The sequence below is a fragment of the Colius striatus genome, chromosome 8, assembly GCF_028858725.1.
Source record: "Colius striatus isolate bColStr4 chromosome 8, bColStr4.1.hap1, whole genome shotgun sequence".
Taxonomy (NCBI): domain Eukaryota; kingdom Metazoa; phylum Chordata; class Aves; order Coliiformes; family Coliidae; genus Colius; species Colius striatus.
In genome coordinates this window covers 9,343,714-9,364,898 of record NC_084766.1, presented here as the reverse complement: position 1 = coordinate 9,364,898, position 21,185 = coordinate 9,343,714, and the positions used below count along the sequence as shown (strand labels likewise).

General features: G+C 37.4%; 1 protein-coding gene across 1 annotated transcript in view; it reads right to left on the bottom strand.

Moving 5' to 3' along the window:
* The window catches only part of GRID1 (glutamate ionotropic receptor delta type subunit 1), a 521,647-nt gene that overhangs the window by 43,158 nt on the left and 457,304 nt on the right, over nucleotides 1–21,185 (bottom strand). Inside the window, exons 9-12 of the mRNA XM_062001480.1 lie at nucleotides 16,796–16,897; nucleotides 15,289–15,486; nucleotides 12,953–13,277; nucleotides 11,456–11,594 (exon numbers count right to left, since the gene is read on the bottom strand). Of these exons, the coding sequence (XP_061857464.1) occupies nucleotides 11,456–11,594; nucleotides 12,953–13,277; nucleotides 15,289–15,486; nucleotides 16,796–16,897 (764 nt within the window). The remainder of the gene's footprint in view (nucleotides 1–11,455; nucleotides 11,595–12,952; nucleotides 13,278–15,288; nucleotides 15,487–16,795; nucleotides 16,898–21,185) is intronic.

Genomic DNA, 21,185 nt, shown 5'->3' with positions numbered 1-21,185 from the left:
ACTGACAAAGAGACACTAAAAATAAGCACATTAGAGGCTTTTTTGAAGATGCAAGCCCAGATTTTGAAAAGTTGGAGCTTTAATTTGCATGCTCAAATCCACACTTAAACTACTATATGACTGGTCAGTTTTTCAGAACGGATCAAGGAAAGTTTGGCACAACAGCACATCTGTAGCATGTTTGCAGGTTCAGACATAAGCCTGGAAAGGGATTGAGAGCAGCTGTGAGCAGTTGTTGTTCGTCTTCAAAGTCCAGAATAATCAACCCTGGGGAACAACCTGGGTTAGTCTGGGTCCTTTACCCATATTTCATATTCCATTCAACAGAGAGGAAAAAATTGAAATGCAAAAAAGGTGAAAACATCTCAAGAGCCTGTAGCATGTTTGGGGGAAAGATACACACTATTTGGACTATCTGAATATTTTCCTCCTTTACTTTTAAACCACCTTACTATTGCGACCTTTCTCTGAGTAGCTTCAAGGGTTAACATGTTAATTAAAGCAAGGTATTCTACTCCTTAAATTATTAATGAAAATAAAAACTGCAGCTGCTTTTTAGTTGTAAGTCAGTCCCAACAGGAGGTTTTAGTCACTTTGCCTAAATCAAACATATCATAAACTTGGCATGAAAATCATATTATCTGAATCAAACATCTGGTGACTGCCACACGCTTTTACCTATAATGAAAATAACAAACTCTCTCTATTATTTATGCAGATGCACTTTAAATTATTTGCTGTGCTGATATCACCTACTACTCACATTTGCAAGCTAAAAATCCTAATGAAGATTAATGATTAAGATCGAGAGGTAAGAAATTGCTTTCTTCCTTCTCAACTGGTGTTAGAAGTACTAAAACCACTGCCATTCTGGTTTGAACTCATATGACAAAGAGCAGCTTTTTAATAAAACAGTGAAGAGTAGAAAAGCTTGGCACCTCAGTTCTGGCCTGTGAAGTCAAGGAGAGTGGTCTTTACACCATGACTGTTAGGATATCACTGTACTGTAAGTAGTTCTATTAAAGTCCATGAAACCCCACTGTGGGATAAAGTCCTGCTAACCTCTTTATTTTGATTTGTCACATTCTGCAAGAATGAGGGTCTCAGTGCAGAGAGCTTTGAGCTACTTTTTGCACTGGTGCCAGTATCTCATAGCTGAGGTGAAGGGGCTAGATGAACTTTCATGCTCAGATCTGTTAGAGGTACAAAATGATGCTGGAAAATAGCTTCACACCCTTCCCTGACAACAAGAAGTAAAGTAGAAGCTGTCGATATTGACAGAACGAAGAGAACAGAAAGACTCTGAAGAGGCATCTTGATTACTAGAACATATGCTGGGTACTCCTGGGAAATCAAAACATAGGATTCTTCATTAATACTGAAAGCACATATAGCATTCATCAGTTATTATTGATGTCTAAAGTGCATGCATTACATATACATACTCTAAACTCTGGAGCCCACTTGTCTGTTTCTCAGAGGACTCAAGTTGCAAGCACTTGGTGCCTGGTGTACTTCCCACCTCATCCTGACATATCATGAGGTAAACAAGACACCTAGTCTTTCTGCCTCTCTCTCCTCACTCCGAACATGAGTCTTATCTGAAGAGCACGCATACTAGAAACATTGACAGCATCTCATCAAAATCAACAAGCTGTTCCTTGTATTTGAGATTAATCAGTGTATTGGGTAGCCTAATTACATACCTTGAAATATGAACTTGGAAATTGCATTATTGCCACGTGAGAGAAATACAGTAGTTAACATCCACCTCATTCTGACTGATGGCTTTCTATTCTTTTATAGATAGATATGAATATTCATAAATCAATTACATTTAATCAGTGGCTTATTCTTCTATGTTGGTTTTAGTGGTTTAGAAGGCAAACAACTTTAGTGCATGTAACTGCATTTATTTTAATGGGTCTTTGTCAGCTGTATCAAAATAGCTTTTCTAATGCAACATCATTCTCCTTCATCTTCAGATCAGTCTGGAAATGCTCCAGTGTTGTGTTATATTATATGGGTGTAGGGGTGCAGAAGACAACATTGCTCAGTAAGACAGATGAGACCAGAAGTGAAAAGAACATATGCAATCTTTCCCTTAGCAAGTTTTCTTTCCCTCTAGAAAATATTTTGCAACTAGGGAACTCAGAGCTAATGGGAAAGCACTCATGGTAATAAACGGTAGCATCTTAGTTTCCAGGGAAACTAAGAGTCCCCAGCTCCTTTCCCCTCTAAACACCTATAACCTGCATCTATTGAAAGTGTGTTTTGCTGGGGTTTTTTTTCTGTTGTTTTTTATCAGTTTTTTTTTGTTTGATTTGGGTTTTTTACATAATCTGGAATGGTTTCTAAAACTTCTTATGAGGATACTCAGTTTTCAAAGCCTTTTCTTTAACAGCAAGTTTAGAGTTTTTCACCTCATGACAAAATGGTCCATAAACATTTTAGAATGTATTGGAACAACTTTTATTTCAAAAGACCAAGTACTATCCTATATATCATTTAAGGTGTTAAGAGTTCAAGGTGTGAGAAAGGATGATTTTCTATCATAGCGACATTTATAAGGGGAATGGCTGTGTTAGATTTGAATGAAAATGTCAAAGAGAAAAGTAACCAGATTAAAAGTGTTTGCAAGATGGTGGAGCTCACTATCCTGAGGAGGAAAAAAAAAAAAGAAAAAAGAAAAGGTAAGAGTAACAGCATAAAAAATAATGGATTTCAAAAGACCAAACCTCAAGAGACTTCAGGAGCTGCAGGAGAATATCTCTTGAGAAGTTGGTTTAAAGGGTAAAGGGCTATGAAAGGGTTAGCAATTCCTGAAAGAGACTGTATCAAAGATACAGATGCAAACTATCTTAATGTGAGGAACTATAAGAGTAGCTGTCATAAAGTCAGCAAGAGCTCTTTCAGGATCTAGAAAATCAAAAGTCTGTTTTTTTTTTTTTCTAAGCTATTATCAAAGGGCAGTGTAACCATTTGCCTAAATATGCACACATACCACAAATGCATGGGAGGACAAAAAATGAGAGAATAAAAAAGAAATCTTCCTCACAACATCAATGAATCCAGCTTAAATGAGTTAAGATATCACTGGACAAAGCTGGTCTTGTCATCCCTCAATTGAAGTATCTGTCTACAAAATAGCTGGAAAAAAAAGTGTACCCCAGCTATCCCATACAAAGTTTGATTTCTTAATTTATGGCTAGTTGTATCAGCACAATATGAAACAGTGAGCTCACCAAAACTGAAACTCTTAACCTCACAACCTACAGCATAGGCATGTTCCATCTTTAGTATCTGAAAGAATGGCTGCTGAATTTAGCTCCACGAGATCAGCTTTTGAATTGATTGTGTGAACTGAACTGTTAGGCTATAGGAGGCACGTTCATTACTTAATTTTTATTGCAGGCTATTGATACAAATCTTGCAATGTGAAAGACAGGTACTATAAGCAGAATACAGGACTGGCCATGACATGGTGACACTGGTCAGTGTTAACCAACCAATCACTACTTCAAGAGTTGGGCAAGCATTCTTCCTCCATCCCTGCTGGAAACATTCCTACTTTACCCTTTCCTTCCTTCCTCCAAAATAATCTAAAGAAATAAACAATTCAGTACATGTTCCTTATACTCACTGTCAGCCTGCTGACACTGCATATATGGTAATGAACAGAAGGCAGGAAAATTACTTTTGCTGCCAGGTGGGTGAGAAATTCTGGTGCTGAACAGCTATGGTATAACAGAACTGCTCATATGGAGATGTTACTGAGGAATTGTACAAGGTGAGAAGATGTTCTTTTTACATGAGCAAATGAAGAATTTCTCAAAATACGCAACAGATAGCAGAGTTGGAAGCTCATCTATGTCCAGTTTGAGTTAACAGCAAGTAAGGGAAGAGGTACAGCTTTCCCTTCTTACAAGTACACCTGCTTTCAACTTCATCTCCTTGTTTCACATGAATTAACTCACCATGATAAAGCATTTACTAGTTATTGATAGTTTGGGCAATGCAATTTGCCTGCTTGTTCTGGCTGCAGAAGGCCTGCTTTCAAAGAGACCTTCTGACTCCGGATAATTTGAAAACCTATGCATAAATATGCACTATATTACCCTATAATAAAACAATCTGCACAAATTTTATAACAGGGCCTAGTGTTACACTAATGACTGAGAAGAACAGATAAATGGGTAAAATACAAGTAATTTTGCACAGTCTTTGGTTTGGTTTATTGGGATTTTTTCCCAGGCAGCTGTTTCACTAGCAAGCATCATGAAGATACTTATATATATTTTCTGGTTCTACTTGTCTTTCCATATTGAGGGTCTTTGTTTAAATACTCTTTTGACAAACATATGTAGCATAGGGGTATGTAACATTATCTGTCTGAAAGCATAGCACCATAGCCAGCAGGCAAACACATGGAACTGTATACCAACATGCAAAATGCAGTTATATAATTTTGCTTTATAGGTCAAATAAATATCTACCTGATACAGTGAAAAAAATATTCATTTGCAGGAGTGAAATACAAATACTTGAACACACTGGCCAGCCTGCATTCGTGGTTGTTCCTCACTCAGAATCCATTTCCAAACCAGAATTCACTGTGAGATTTGTCTTCTTACTCTTGTTTTTGAATTATGGGTTCATGTAGTCATTACTTTAAGGCCATCTCCATTGGAATTGCTATAGTAATCATTATTTTTTCTTTTTAATATCCTGTTATACTAGATTTTATTACCTGTTCATATGAGGCATTAAATCAGCTTCTATAGAGAACAATAGAAATATAAACATCCTACTGGCCAAAATTTTTCAATTACTACATTCTGTTTATTCCTTAAGAGTCAAATAGCAAACAAAACCCCACAAAATAAGCCACAGGTAATATCCCTGTGACAAAAAACCCCACATACTGCAACAAAGAATGTTGGAGTCAGGGGCCAATGAGATTTAATGTGTGCTTTCTGGATATCACTGGTCTACTCTGTGAATGGCCAGTGACTAACCTACATTAATTTGAGAAAATCTAACTTTAAATCTTCAATCTGAGCTGTAAGACTGTGTATCAAATGGCACTTTTGAACCAATCCCTGTGCATTTTGATGGACTGTTATGAGGGCTACTGCTCTTGAGAGATTTCCACCCTTCCAAAGCAAAAAAAAAATGAAACTCCAAAAAGTGATTTTATTACCTGCACAGATGGTAGATTTTGCTAACGTCATATTCAAATCATTTTCTTTTCTAAACTGTGAGTGCATCTGAATGTTAATGCCTCAACCCACTTAAGTCACAGAATTTTCCAGTAACAAGAGGAAATGAAGAGATGCTGTAATATAGGTGTCATAAAAGTTGAAGAGGCTGTGCAGTCACAGATCTCTTGGTTTGTCATTTTTCTCCAATATTTGCCACATTTTTATGATGGCAACTGAAGAGATAGAACACAAGCTTGATTTTCAACTGTACATTCTCATTTTTCCCAGAAAAATGTCCTTGGGAAATATTTACACCTCTATGCTTGTCTGCTTGCTCAATTACAGGAGTAATTAGAATCCATTTTAAACCGTAGTTGAACGGCATATGCCAACATTTGGAAAGCTTTTTAAAGGCTCCAGTCTTTGTGAAGCCCTGGGTTTCCCAGGAGCACCCATTGGGCAACGCCATCAATGAAAGTGAAATTAAAAGATAGAAAATGGGTGTTCTAGTGCTGGCAACAACACAATGTCTCCTCCTGGAGTGCCTGAAGGCAAACGTCTATCAAGCTCTGCCTTTGAGCATCTTCACCCTGCTGCACAGTCTGCGGAGCATTTCCATGAAATTTCTTTCCTGGGGTCTGAACAAGGAATATTCTGGAAAGAAAGTTTTGTCCATGCTCATTCATTTGTATCTTTCTTACACTCTTTTTTAGTGTTCCTTTTTTATGGATGAACTTAATCTAGTTATTTAATGATTGAAGCTTTTGCTCACAGGCCTTAAATAATAATCACGATAATTATTTTTTATCATACTCATTCAGACATGCCTCCTACCAAAGTGCCTGAGGTACTGTGCAGACACTGCAAAACATTAAACAAAAATTAAACAAAAGGAAATGAAATCGTTAGAAAGCCACATATGATATTAAACAACAGAAAGGCTGATTTCAACCACAAGGAATTTTAAGGTAAAATCACTGCAAATACAGAGGGATTTCAGAGAGATTCCTGCTACCAACCCTATCAAATCCACTTAACTATAGAGGATTAAACTGTTGTTCATTTCCCTTTAGCTGGCATCTTTTAAAATATTTTGAGGTTGCTTGTTTTGTATGCAACCCAGAAAATCTATCTTTTTTGATACCTGCAGAGTTATTATAATATAGTGGTGTCTGGCCATCATCTTTAAAACAGCTAAACTGACAATGAGCTGTACAAGATAGGAAAAAATTGTTCCTCTGTTATCCATAAAGCGAACTGAGACAGAGAGGAGGCTAAGCTTACAAAGATCAAACAAAGCTTGTGATAGAAAAAGAATCTGCACCCAAATTTTCCACGTGCCAGACTATCAACCCAACTAAGCTGCTGTAAATCTTCATCTGTCAACAAAACACATGAAATCTGGCAATTAAAAATACAAATAAGGAAATCCCATATCATCAAACAACAGCTGTGAACTTAAAAGCAGCTATAATATGCATTTGTATGCAGTCCATGAAAGCATATATATAAATGCTTTTCAAACCATCCATAGCATGTGCAAATGATAAGGATCAATTTGATGAAATCTTAAATTTAGACTTTTCTGAATTTGCAAATAGCCTACTTTTTTAATGTCCTATTTTTTTCTGCATGATTCTTAACCTCTTGTCAGACAAGCTCTCCTAAATTTGCATTTCAGAATGTCTGTGCAGCTACTGAACTGCATGTAGTCTGCTTGTTAACAAGAAACGAAGCTGGAAGTTAAGTCACTGCTAATTAAACCCATAATTACAAATGGAAGGTCAGACAGCAGATCCAAGGGCCATTTGAAAATGTAAAAAGACAAAAGCAAGAACAAACTCTCATGTAGTAATTCAGCCTTTACTTGGCAGACTGACCCATTAGAGGACTTCTTAGCTGTATGCACTTCTAAAGGCAAATATTAGAATAATAAATGCAAATCATCTGGGTTTAAACAAGCTTGTCAGGGATTAGCAAAGGCTCTAAACATTACCTTGATTTCTATTTAAAACCAAAAATTAGTAGTTGCTCACTTACAAAGTTAGAACACAGACCACATACTTCCTAGCCTGAGCTCCAAAGTGGATGCCACCAGCACATTCATCAAAAATGCTTGCTTGCTTTGAAACTAGGTAACATCTCCCTCCTTCCTCTGCCCATGTGTGGTTGGGAAAGCTGCTTGATGGTTCACTTCCCCACCCGTGAGTCTCTGTGAATGCAGAAATCCTGAGGTAATCACTACATCGCCTTTGTTCCCTTGTGAGTTTGGGGTAGAGATGGGAAAACGGCAAGAGGTAATTTGGACAGAGAGCTCAGAGAAGCAGTATTGAAAGAGCAAAGGGTTGCAGAAGTACCAGCCACAAGCAACTGGAAAATGAACAACCAGGAAAGGTTTGCACTAGTTTCTGCTTCCCTCTGAAGGGACAGAGATTTTGATGTGAGTCTCAGACTCCATGTTCTGACCCCTCCTCACCACCCTGTCACACTGAGACAAGCAATGAGCACACAGGACGTGAGGAGAAGGGCAGAATGCTCAGTCATGCCAGAACAGCAAGTCAGTGCCTCTCCCTGGTATCACACTTGTGATGAAATCCTTGAGGGTTTGGGAAAACCCAAAGAAAGATTTTTTGTTCTTCCAAACCAGGCACATTTCTTACATGGGATCTGGGCACCTAGATAGCAAAGCACTTGGGAACTCATTTGAGATTTAGGAAGTCTGTCAGGAAATAAATACAGACAGTGTATCAAAGCTGCTTTCTGCTGTGCTACCTGGATATTTCACCATTCTGTGAGCCACAGGCAGTCCTTGAAACACAAATCAGAACGGAAAAGCCTTGTGAGATTTGCCAATATCAGATTTAAAAAAAAATATATATATTCCCTCAGCAGCAGTTTTTCATCTGACATACGAGTTCTAGAAATCTGCCTTCCAAAAGTTCCACTTTGCTTCAGTGAATGTCTCAACAAGCCCCTTCTAAGAAATACCATTTCTGATTTCTACAGCACACTAGTTTTACAGTGAAATTGTGGATGTAATGATCACTGGGTTGATTGACATCTAGTTATTCAATCAAACGTACTCCTATATTCTGCTAGTCACAGACCACACATGTCAAATTTTATGCTGAAACAACCTTTATTAGACATTTTGGGATGGGCTTGGGAAGAAAATGAGTCTTGTAATGAAAATCTTAACTATGCTGCAGCTACTGCAGCACTAGAATACTATTTTCTCTCCTGATGGCAATTTAGCAGCAGCAGTACTGAACACCAGAGGACTTCTCTATGGAGGGACAGATGACAGCACACATTTGCTGAGCAGATAGGAGGTTGCTTTCTTAACAATGGAAATAGGCACAGATGGATTTGGCAGTTCTCAGATGGCGAGTAAATTTTTAGCTATAACTCATTGTGCCTCTTTGGGTGGGAAAAATGGATTTCACATAAGTATTCCTTTCTACATCCATGAAAGATATCACATGGGCAAGCTAAGTGGCAGATTTATAAAGGTGAAAATAGTCACTCTATATCATACGATGCTGAAGATAAGTAGCACTGGGAGTTGAGACACCAGATCACAAAGTAGTTATATAAGGCAGTAGTTTACTTTCTCAGTAAAATTATTTGTTCTAAATTTGACATAACATTTTATGTTTCTTCTAAAAGGGAAGGGACATGAAAATATCTTCATCATAGCTTAGAAATGGATGAAGGTGCAACAGACTTTTCCGGAGACTCTACTACTTTATCTCCTCTCTTCCAAGGCACTAGTGGTTCTTGATGAGAAGGGTTAGTCCAGATCTCAATCTCTCCCTGAGTTGCAGGATCTGAGGGAGATTCTGCAAACTTTGTAAAATAGCCATAGGTGAGCCAGGACAAGCAAAATCCCTTAACTGTCTCAGTTATGTGAATCAGTGATCAACTCAAAATGCTTTCTGAGAGTTACCATTTTAGATAAACTCAGGGATTTAGGTGTCTAAATCTGGGAACACTTTAGAGATCTCAGGAAATATGAATAATCCACATTGTGGCTGACAACATTCAATAAATCCCTAGCATTATACCCAAGTAACTGGAGCACAGGCAGTGAGCCTCATGGCAACTTAAATTACCTCTAGACATTTATGTTTTAGCATCAGAATTACTCTATTGGTGTTTGCAGATCACAGTAGAATGCTTTCTTTCTTCTGTATCCTCACCTTGTATAAGGACAAAATCATCTTTAGAAGACCCTTCCAACACCTACAGTTCTGTGATTCTGTGAAGGGGATGTGACATCTGAAACCTGCAAAGTGACAGCTACCATTTGGTATAGAAAGGCATTTAATTATGATTCTTCAGCTGCTAAAGTCCCAAAACAATGCTGAGCAGTTGCTTTATCTAAATAACTGCTAAGAATCTTGAGGAGGAGAGAAATGTCTTGTCATTTTAATAAGAAGGAGAATCAAAACCCCTTGTATATGTTGTGTTAGCTCAACCTCAAAGGCCTCCTCTAATAATTCATGGTTCTGTTCTTAAACCTGTGTCTTTCTTTGCAGATTCCTCATTGCATTTCACCCCAACTTCTGTCCTCTGAACTTAGCTGAGATTTAGGAGTTGCTCAGTAGACCAAATGGACAATTTCTTCTGTCATGAAGAAACTGGAACTTTCTTAATTTTTTGAGAAGTTTATTATTTGAGCTTTCCAGATAATTATTTATGTCTTAGATTTCAAAAGCAATTTATTCGTTTAGCTTAACCCTACTCCCATTGAAACCAGGTCTCAGGGATATTCTGTGGTAGTTCTTTTCTGCTTATTTTCTCATGTTATTTCCAGAAATTACTTGCAGTTCTTATTTCTATTGCTGTTAAAACCCACTTATTTGCCCAAACTAATAGAAAATTTGTTTAAAAACTAAGCTTGTTATGGTTTTGGGCTTTATGATTATTATAAGACTATATCCATACAAAGTGTTACATTAACTGCCAGTATACAATGGCAAGTTGAAAATTGAAAGTACTGATAAACTTGTGTTTAGGAGAAATAATCTTACTTATATCCTTCCGTGCAGATACCAGACAGAGGACAAAATCAGCTTTTTAAAGTGCCAGCCTCACTTCAGTGTCAATATCCCAGTTTCAGTATCGAAGCACAAACATTACAGTCCCAGTTTTCCCAAGGCAACTCCAAATGAGACCAACAGTAACTGTGTCACTCACTAATACCTAAAATCCTCATCTCAGTGTCTTCTAGGAGGAGAGCTTGTGTCACATTGTCTAACCTCTGGTCACCTCTCTACTCCATCGCCATCAAATCAAACATGAGATATTGGGCTCTAATCCTGTTAGCACTGACTGTGGAAGGTCAGGGGCCTTCCCAGTGCTCCATGACAGTATGAAGGTGGAAATTTTTTCCGCGTTTTAAGGGGAAATTAAAAAAAAGAAAACATTTGCAGCCTTTAAATTTTCTGAAGAAAAACATATTAAACAGTCAGGCATAAATTGCCACCAAGCCACTGGCAGCTCTCTGGAGCTGCTCACAGGCTTGGTTTATTGAAAATATTCTCATTCAGTATAGATTAATAGGCAAATGGCAGGGGAAAGATGTCAAAGTTGCAAGATAAATTGGGTTTGTTAAAAAAGCTGTAATTTATCATCACAATATTGCCAACACAACTGTGGAGAATTATATATAAATTTAATAAAACAACTGCTATATTACATCTTTTATCCTGGAATCAGATTCAGTTATCTTTTCCTCCTTAAGAAGAAGCTTTTTCTGCAAATAATGCCTCTGAATCTGGTCATTTATATTTTAAGAGACAGCCTATATTATCTTACATGCAAATAATAGTATAAACAACAGTGTACTTCAAAATATTGAAAACATAAAATCACACATTGAAAGCGAGAAGTGAAATGTTATATAGTTCCCTAGAGGTGGCATTTCTTTCTGATCTTCAACAAAGAAATAGACAGTTGAAGCAGTGAGAACTCTAGTTAAGCAAAATACACACAAACATGAAAGATCTCTCTTCTGGAAAAATACACAATTAAAGTGCCAATGTCCCCTCCTGGCACCTGTCAAAACTACTTGGAGGTTGTTGGAGTGAAAGTGAAGAGAGAGGGAGAAAAGCAGCCACTGCAAAAAAAAAAAAGCAGAGTATTTCATTAGAGTTATCTCCTTCTTGCAAGAATGAGTGCTCAAATGGATAATACCTTCCTGTGAAATCCAAGTTTCCAGCTTCCTGTTAAGAAGAAGCTCTTACCTTATAGGATTATCCATCCTTGATACTGTGAGAAATGCTGCTAAGTTTGCTGTGTAGGAAGAGCAGACAATAAGGGTGAAGAGCCACCAGCTTCCCATAACAATGCGCATAGCCACAGAATTGACAGTAGATTCTCCCCCTACAAATAAACAGAAGAAATTAGGGTCTCTCAGCAGCTTCCATTTATCATGACCCTCTGTGTACCTTGTTATATTAAACCTTGTTGGAGCTAGCCCTCTGCATTTCTGCTTCCCCTTCAGACTGCCCTTTCACTATAGGGAAAGCATTACTTCTGCTAACACTGATAATTTACAAACATTTTCTCCACTCAACTTCTTACTGTTCCAGAAAATCATCTTTCAATCTATTTCCTTTGGGAATTATTGGGGATTAAATTACAGAACTTGAAAAATATTCTACATGAAAAAATGTAATGGTGAAGCACGACTAACATGGAGGAATTAAATCATTATAGTGTTCAGGATAAAGTAATATTTTGTTTTCAATGACCATTTAAGACTGCAAAAAAAACCCCACAAAACTATGCAATGGGTTTGTGTGCTATCTATGCTGTATTTAAATCTCCAAAGACCAAAGTATTAGTGTCATTATTTGCTACTTTTTACAATATTTCAAACAAAGTGAAGATTTCTGCCTAGCAGACTTCATTACACATTGAGACCAAACCTTACCATACAGCTAGTGCTAGTCACTTCAGTATATGTTTGTGTCGATTGTATCTTACTGCACTTAAACCCATCAACGATGCCACCTTAACGAGATGAGGAACCAAGTTTCGTAACAATAGTAAGGATCTTCCAGCTAAAGCTTTATAAGCTTGCAACCACGGTGTAAAAAAAATGTAGAAGAAAGTTAATATACTCATATGTTAGCATTCAACAGAACCTGTCTTCTAAGAATACTACTAGCGCTGTAGATATGGGACAAAAATTGCATGGACAGATTTTGCAAACAATTGTTTACAAAAGTAACTTTGTTAATGGTAGCAATCCTACTGAATTTGATAGGGTTCATTCTATGCATGGAGATTCCCAAGTGTGAAGTTAGTTAAATGACTACTAATAATTTTCCCGTTGAGAGAATCAAAAGATAAACTGTGTCACATGAGTTCAAAAATACACAAGTTTCAAAAATTAAATTTTAACAGTTAGGAAAGGTGCTAATTACAGAGTTGGAGAAGTGGTCTAATTCTGCACCAAGCTGCTCTGTAGTTTATTTGCCATGTGGTAATTTCCCCAAAGTGGAAAAGTCTGCTAGGAGTGGATTTTTCTGGACTTACTCAAAGACAAAAAAGCTGAATGTAGTCCCCTCTGTCACAGACTTACCCACTTTTCATCAGCTGTACTAATAAAAGATATTACTTCCCAAAATGAGCCTTCTCTTTCACCTTCATTCTGGCTAAGACTAACATGTCCTGACCTGCTTTACCCAACATATCTGAACATCTGTCAGTGGTGTTTATAAGAGAGGAAGTACCTTGCTGAACAAAGGCACCATACACGACCCAAATAGCACTGTGGAGGGTGGAGGATGCAGAAGGGCTCGGCTGGGAAGCATTCTGTGACCTGACTGCCTGGATCCGGTTCAAGACAAATATCAAGACACCCACTATGGGGATGGCTGCAGCAATGCAAGCCCACACGGCAAAGTCAAAAGGAGCAAAGAGAGAGAAGATGTTGATTTTCTCTTCGGGCTTTTTGATTAAGATCCCCACAGAATAGTCCATGTACCGCTTGCTGAAGTCCACGACACTCTCTCGTTCTGGTGTTATAGTGATGGCTGAGATGGCTAAGTCTGCTCTCTGTGAGAAAAACACAACAGATCAGATCTCTTCCTTTCATCATGAATTTGGCCAGCATGAGCCTTAAGGAGAAACTTTTTAAGAGCCAAATAACTCCAAGCATTTCTTTGTATAACTTTAAATATGGAGAGAAATTTAAATGAATTGTCTAAAAATGAAACCAGAATTAGTGTGATCATTTGAACACTAGTGAATTGCACTGGTCTAAAGCAAAGTTGTGAAACATAATCTGTCAACACATTCTAAAACAAAAAGCAGCATCCTGACTCCTTTCTGGAATGAGTACAACTTATTTAACCTGTATCCCTTACTTGTTTTCCAAAAGATGCCAAAAATTCCAAGCTATATTAACCTGGTGCACTGCAAGCAATGAGAAAGAAACACCATTTGTTTAGCTTATGTATTCGATAGCAAGATGTGAAGAGCTAATGTTTGTTGTTTTCTCTGCAGAGTTCCCAACTTCCCCTATTCATCAAGGGATTTCATATGACAACTGGGAGGAAGATTTTGTTTGCTTTTCACAATGAATAAATGGATTGCAAAAACTAGTAACTGTAAGAATGCACCAAAGGCATCTTCACTCCTGAAATTACTTTGACCTCAACACTTAAAGCAAGTAGGTTTTACACGTACAAGGACCTTAAAGAGTAAGCAAATTCAATGAAAGATGAAACAAGAGCATATAAATAAGATTCCTGAACCTTTTGAAGAGCTGCAATTATATTTTGAATATTTTTCCATCCTCATAAAAACAGTTGTCTTAAAAAATAGAACGTACTTTTTGTGTCCTATCTCTACATTTTGTTGGGAAAGTTAAACAAATGCTAGGTGAGGTAGGTCTGCTTTGAAATCCTTTGGAGTCAGTGGAAAAGCTAGTAGCAGAAATAGCATTAAAAAATACCACAGTAGATACTTTGTTGCTTCAAAGAAAGCAATTTGCAAAGAAATTTAACATGATTTCTTACCATATTTTCAAATCAATGAAATTCAAACAACTGATGTCAATGCAAAGTAAGTAAAAGGTTCTTTATATTTCTTAGCACCAACCAAGATTATAGCATTATTATACACTTGTTTGCCATTGCTTTAGTTGCTTCTGTTTCTTCCTAAACATCTACTTATCGGATCCTGAGCCACTTAGCTATTAGATAATGAAAAAGCTTTCACTTCCAGTAGTAAAGCCACTGCAGAAGAGTAACTTTTTCTACCAAGTGTCAACCCATGGAATATGAATTCCTTTGATTATTTTTCTTGATTAACATTTGTCCCATGTCAGATAGCGAGAACACAAACAAAATGTTCTCTAATTTCATTCTTTGGGAGATTCTAAGCTACAAATTTTCTCCATTTATTTCATTGGAATTCAATGAACTTCCTCCTGATTTGCAAGACTGTAATTAAAAAAAAAAATTTGGTTCTCTCTAGTTTAAATGAATGAATAATCTTGAGATCAGTTTAAATTGTAGTCCTTCAATATACTACTCCATCGTATATTACTAGGGACACTTTTCCTGTTTTGGAGTCAAACAGTTGGTCATTATCAAACACGTTTCCAGAAAGTGATCCAAATAAAGTCACATCTACAACCAAATGTCAGAGTCATAAAGACAAGAATGAAAATAATTAGTATTTTAATAATATATGGTTTTTTTCTCTGATTTCTATAGTCATTCAATCACACACACATATATGTCCTCTCTTATTCTTGCAGCTGTCTAAACACAGACTTACACTGATACAATTTATGTGGAGAACAGTTGGGAGTAAATAGAACAACAGTCTTTAATTGCTATCCTGTATATAGGGTCTTAAATTGCACAGTTTACACCACACTCAAAACAGCCATAGCTCAGAAGCATTCTGCACTGGTGCTTTCATCCTAATTCATTTTCTTGTCATTTGGAATGCAGGAAGGGGAGAATTTAAACAACCTCCTTACAAAGCTGTGACACCTTATTCCAGCATCTTTTTTATTGTTATTATTTTTTAATGCAGTTTCTTATCTGTGTACCTTGTTAATGAGTTCTCCAATCATGCCATTCCAGGAGCTGTTTTGTAGTTGCTGTCCATATTTGCCATCAGGAGCTTGATATATTTCATACTTGAAGCCCAAATTTTTGGCAAGTGCATCCAGGACATCAATGGAAAACCCTTTATATCGTTTTGGTTGTCCAAGTATATTCTCTGCCACCATCACAAAAGGTTCTTCCTGAGAAAAAAACAATATCTTAAGTGATACTTGAAACAAGTTTTTCTAGTTTGCTTCTTTTAGCAAAGGGATGTTAATGTTGGACAAACTGGCACAGATTTTGAGACACTCATAACCTTCTGAGACAAAATATGGTAGGCCATACAAGAATACTATGAGGCATCTCAGACACCCTTGCCTCAGCACTTGAGTCTTATCTGTGGTCTTGGGTTTTACACAGCTCTTGAGAAGAGACAGAGACTCTGGAAGACATTTCAACTCCATCTAGCTGCTTCCTTGTGTCCACAGGATTAATTGCCTCTTCTTACTGACTATAAAGAGGGCTCAGACCTTAGTGCCCTAATTAGCTGTTTAGAATATAGATATTAAGTTAAGCATGTGAGTTCTAGATAGTAACATTACTACTGTCCACCTATCTCAGAACATATCAGATTGAGAAAGCCAGCTTTTATAGACAAGGATTAATCTTTTATCCAGGAGACATACTGAAACAAGAGCTAAAAGTGCTATATTCCATGAATCTTTTAAATTCTGAAAATTCAAAGAATAACCTTCATTGGGTACTGGTTCATGGGGTATTTTAAATCAAAGTAGGTCTTGGGATCAAAGAAATACAGCATTTTTTATGTTTTCTGGCAGGCAGGGGTGTCCAGCTCTCCTGCAGGAGAACACCAGGGCTGTCAGCAGCACAGCCACTGCAGTTGGCAGCCTTTACAGCCTTGTACTGATATTCTTATGGAAGGGATCTGCTCACCTCCTACATCAGCTACCGCATAACCTTCCCTATCACCCTATCAAGGAAAGAAAATTGGGGAGTGTAGTCCCAGAAGCATAATGATTTTTGGAAGGACTATGTCTTTCTAAGAGACATAGTTTATTCTCAAGAGGAATTTATGAGTTTGATGAAGAAAACTCTTGATTAAATTTTACAGCCTGCAGTATACAAGAGCCAAGATTAGATTATCATAATTGGCCCAACTGATCTTAAAATCCATGAAACTGCATATCTGAGTTAAGAGTACAGTATCTGAAATGCATCCCTGTGTACTCAGGCCCTGTGCTGGCTTCATGCTCAGTAGGAGTTACAATGCAGAAAAACTGTATAAGCCAACAAATAAATGCTCCATATCTCTATCACAGCTTTACATAAAATAATAAAAGGCTATTATCTATCTTCCTTGCTTATGTAACTGATCATCCAAAAATACAGAACTTAAAATGATAGGGAAAAAATACTGAGTGAAGTGCCTAAAATACTCAGTCAGAACCTTTTTAGTTTGAGTATTTTATTTCCTGAATAGGATCATACCAAGACAGTCACCACTTTGAGTGTTAATCCTTGCAAGTCATTGCCCAGACGTCGTTCTTGGAGGCTACCGTTCAGTCCTTTCTCAGAGTCCCACGTGGCCAACTAGAACAGAAAGAACAGTGAGTATGAAGGATAGATAGGCAGAAATGTTTCAGTATTTACATAAACATTCAACGGCAGCTTGACCAAATCCAGAGCTGATACAGAGAGGATGAGAGATGTGGGGGTTTCTAAAATGCAGAATCAGAATTAGTGATATTCAGAGGACAGACATAAACAAGCACCTTGCCTGAATGCATTTTCATCGATGCCCGTAGCATAACTGTTCTATTATCTGTAGTATTTGTCATATTATTTCACTTAGATCACTTTGATATGACATTTCTCTCCAGTAAGTTTATATTGTCTGACAGTCTGTAGGATTATCTGTGGTCTCACTATCCCCTATTTCCCTCTCTGCTCAGATCCTCTCCTACTTTTCAAATAATTTCCCACTGTTTATCAAAGACCGACCTTTGTTCCTGCTGCACAACGTTCTCGCTCACTGATGGTTGTAAATTCTTGACACAGATTCTATGGTGTCAAACTGTCTCCTCTTTTTTCTTAGACTTTCTTCAGATCTTACCTTAAGTCCTATTTTTTCTGTTCTTGCCCTAATTCTACCTCATCAGTAAAACAATGACAGCCTGTCAAGTCTGTGGGCTCCTGAGGATCAAATATCTCATATCTACCAGTACCTAATGTATCTACTAGACATACCTGGACTCATGCCTTCAGGATATCTCCCTGGAACATTACATCTAAATATTTCATTTTTCAATTAAATACACTGTTTTAAAAAAAGAAATTACTGCAAGAGAAATGCAGTAAAGTTCAACAGAAGGGTTCAATAGAAAAGTCAATCTTAAGTGACCTTTGGATTATTCAAACTAAATATGCTCTTTAAGAGCCACAACAGTCTAACACTCCTTTGGCCTTCAAACAGAATCCATAGTGTCATTTTGTTTAGAAGTGTCATAAATAGTATCAAGTAGAAACTGTTTCATTCTCTTTTTTTCAGCTCTGCCCTTGCACACCAATACTATGGTCACATATGTGAAAACAGTACTGTTAGCTGAAGGCACATCCTATAGAAATTAAGCATAGGCCAAGATTGGGAAATGTGGCTTCTTCCTGCCAGAAGCTAATTTTTGTGTAACAAGTCAAAACCTTCTTAGAGAGAACTTACTTCACTGAGAATGCCTATGGCTAGATGTCCTACATGATTTACTTCTATGACTTTGGTTTTATCCTAAAGCCTCAAAAATCAAACCAACAAATAAAATGTGATGGGAGAGATCTGTATAGTTTTATTTTTATTTTGTTGTACTAAACCGATAGACAGGGAACTAGAAAACACTCATAGAATTGTTTCGGCTGGAAGAGACCTTTAAGATCATCAAGTCCAGCCTTTGACCCAGCCTTGTCAACCACTAGATCATTTCCCTAATTGCAACATCTATCCATCTCTTAAACACTTCCAAGGACAGTGACTCCAGTCCCTCCCTGGGCAGCCCGTTCCAATGCCTGACAACCCTTTCAGGAAAGAAATTCCTCCTCATATGCAGCTTGAACCTCCCCTGCCACAACTTGAGGCCATTTCCTCTTGTTCTATTGCTTGTCACTAGGGAGGAAAGACCAACCCCTGCCTCACGACTTCCTTTCAGGTAGTTGTAGAGAGTGAGGAGGTCTCCCCTGAGTGTTCTCCAGGCTAAACAGCCCCAGATCCCTCAGCTATTCCTTATATGAGATATACTCTAAATTGTTTACTAGCTTGGTAGCCTGCCTCTGAATCCTCTCCAGCACCTCCATGTCCTTCTTGAAGAGAGGGACACGAAACTGGACACAGTATTTGAGGTACAGCTTCACCAAAGCCAAGTACAGGGGAAAGATCACCTCCCCGCTCCTGCTGACAATACTGTTTCTGATACAGGTCAGGATTGCATTGGTCTTCTTGGCCACCTGGGCACACTGCTCCCTCATGTTCAGATGGCTGTCAATCAACAATCCCAGGTCCCTCTCTGCCTGGCATCTTAACTATCACAACTGATAAAAATTATTCTGTAGTCACTAAATCTTCAAAACTGATACACAAGAAAGGAAATAATTAAGCTATACCTCCTTTTATCCAGATGACCTGGAGGATGGAAGAAGAGAATGACTAAATAATATTCAGCTTTCTAATGACAATCCTGAAAGCTAAAATATCTCAGATTGAAAACTCTTCCCCCATGATGCCAGTTTGGAGTGACAGATAAGCTTCTGCATATAAAAGCATCTGCAGCAGTAAGGGTAGATAGCTATAGCCATTGTATCTTTTAATTTGAATTTAGATGCTTGCTCTGAAATATGTCCAGATGTTTCTTCGCTTTTACTCTTGCCTAACCAAAGTGACAAATTTGTCATCTAACATAAACTGCTGGACGGGCATTTCAATTCAATCTCCTACTCCTTTTCCTTTTAAGAACTCTATCTGATTTCATATCAAGGCTTTAGAATTTTCAAATACCCTACGTTTCACATTCTGCATTAACTCTAAGAATTCCAAAAAGGAACCAGAAACATGCCAGTGTAAAACCAAAAATTTATTCCTTCCATTCAAAAGGAGGAAGAAAAAAACTCCTTTTTAAGCAGTTACGGTAGGTGCAAGGAGGAGGAGCATATTTCACTTTAGCACAGAACCCCATAAGTTCTCTATTAAAGCACAAAGTTTTCAGTGTCTAAAAAGCAAACTATGCAGATAAAGCTGATAAATGTAATGTGGGCAAAACCATTACCCGGAGGGATTTTTCCTATGCATCCTTTTGCTTGAGAACATTTCATTTGTTCAGAAGTCTGCCAATTTTAACTTCCACTTCTTGCAGACAGAATTTTGTTTGTAGGACCGATGTATTTACAGATATGTCTATCCATTTGTGACAGCTGAACTGTCAAGATCAGTTCCTGAGAAACTAATTTCCAGCACTGTTAAACACAATGAGTACTGCTGTTATTTGATAAGGCTGTTAGAGTTTCATTCTTTGTAGAAATATATATGGGACATATTTCCTACCAGAAGTCTGTAGCCAAAGGTCATAGCACAGCCATCAGCTGACAGGAGATAAAGGGCTTTTAGATCTGATCACGACAAACAACTGCTTGTAGAATCAGTACTTGTAGGATGTATTTCAAAAATCATTGGTCTCTGGAACATGTATTTAATGGAAGTCTGTGTGGGTTGTTTTTTTTTTTTTTTTATTCTCAAGTTACTCTGTTAGGTGAGTGCAAATTTTGAAAACAGATACATTAAGCTTTTTAATTTAAACCTTTATCTTAGCTTCTCTTTCTGAAATAGCTGTGTTGCTGGGAATCCTCCAGCTCTAGGTGGAGCTCATCCAAAGCTCATTCATCCAATAAAGACAAACTAGAGGAAATAAATGTGAAATTCAGACAGAAAAGGTAATTTGTTGGAAAATTTTGACTGAAGACATACTTCTGATCTTTATCAACATTAACTGCATTTTCAATTAGAACTGCAAGGAAAAGCTTGGAGAAAGCCGCAGTTTAAATACTGTTTTCAATCTCCACAAGCAATGTGTATCTACAAGCACACATGCTCAACAATCTAGGCTAGAGAATCTAGAAAGTTCAAATAATAAAGGAAGTCATGCAAAGCATGCCTCCTGAACTGGATATTAAGGACTTTGTCCTGAAAAGTACTGATATCTGTCAGGATCTCCAGAGAAAGCTTGATGTCAGTGTAAACTTAAGGTTCCTGAGCTCTTCTCAGTAAATTAGAAGACAATTCTACAAAGGAGATTCATGACTTTGTTAATCATGCAGCTTCTGGCTGCCCAACACTTACTTGAACCATTAGTCCCCTAAAGGAAATTATTGAAATGTCATGCTAAATTCACACCAGTAAACATCAGAAACAATTCCACAGAAGTGTGAAGATCCTCATAAGCAGGAGGTAAGCAATCCTTCTGCTCACATATATAAAGCCTGCATGCATTAAATACCAATTTTCAAGATTTACTACCTCCTGTGAACCTGATAAATTAGATTGTTCCATACTTGAAGTTCATGATACTCTATTACACAATAATTACATATTCTTTGAATCAGAAACTTGAGTTTAGTTTTCCTAACTCCACTGTGAACATTCACACCACCCGACTATAGCGACTCTGTTTCAGGCTCAAACAAATGGAGTTGAAAGTTATCCCAAAATACTAGTAAATACAGTTGAAAATTGCCATCAGAATTAAAAAAAGGTGAATATTTATTTTTTCCTATCACAACAGTGAATAAGATCATCTACATTAGTTTGTGATGTGACTATCCAAATAACACGTGTCAATAATTTTCA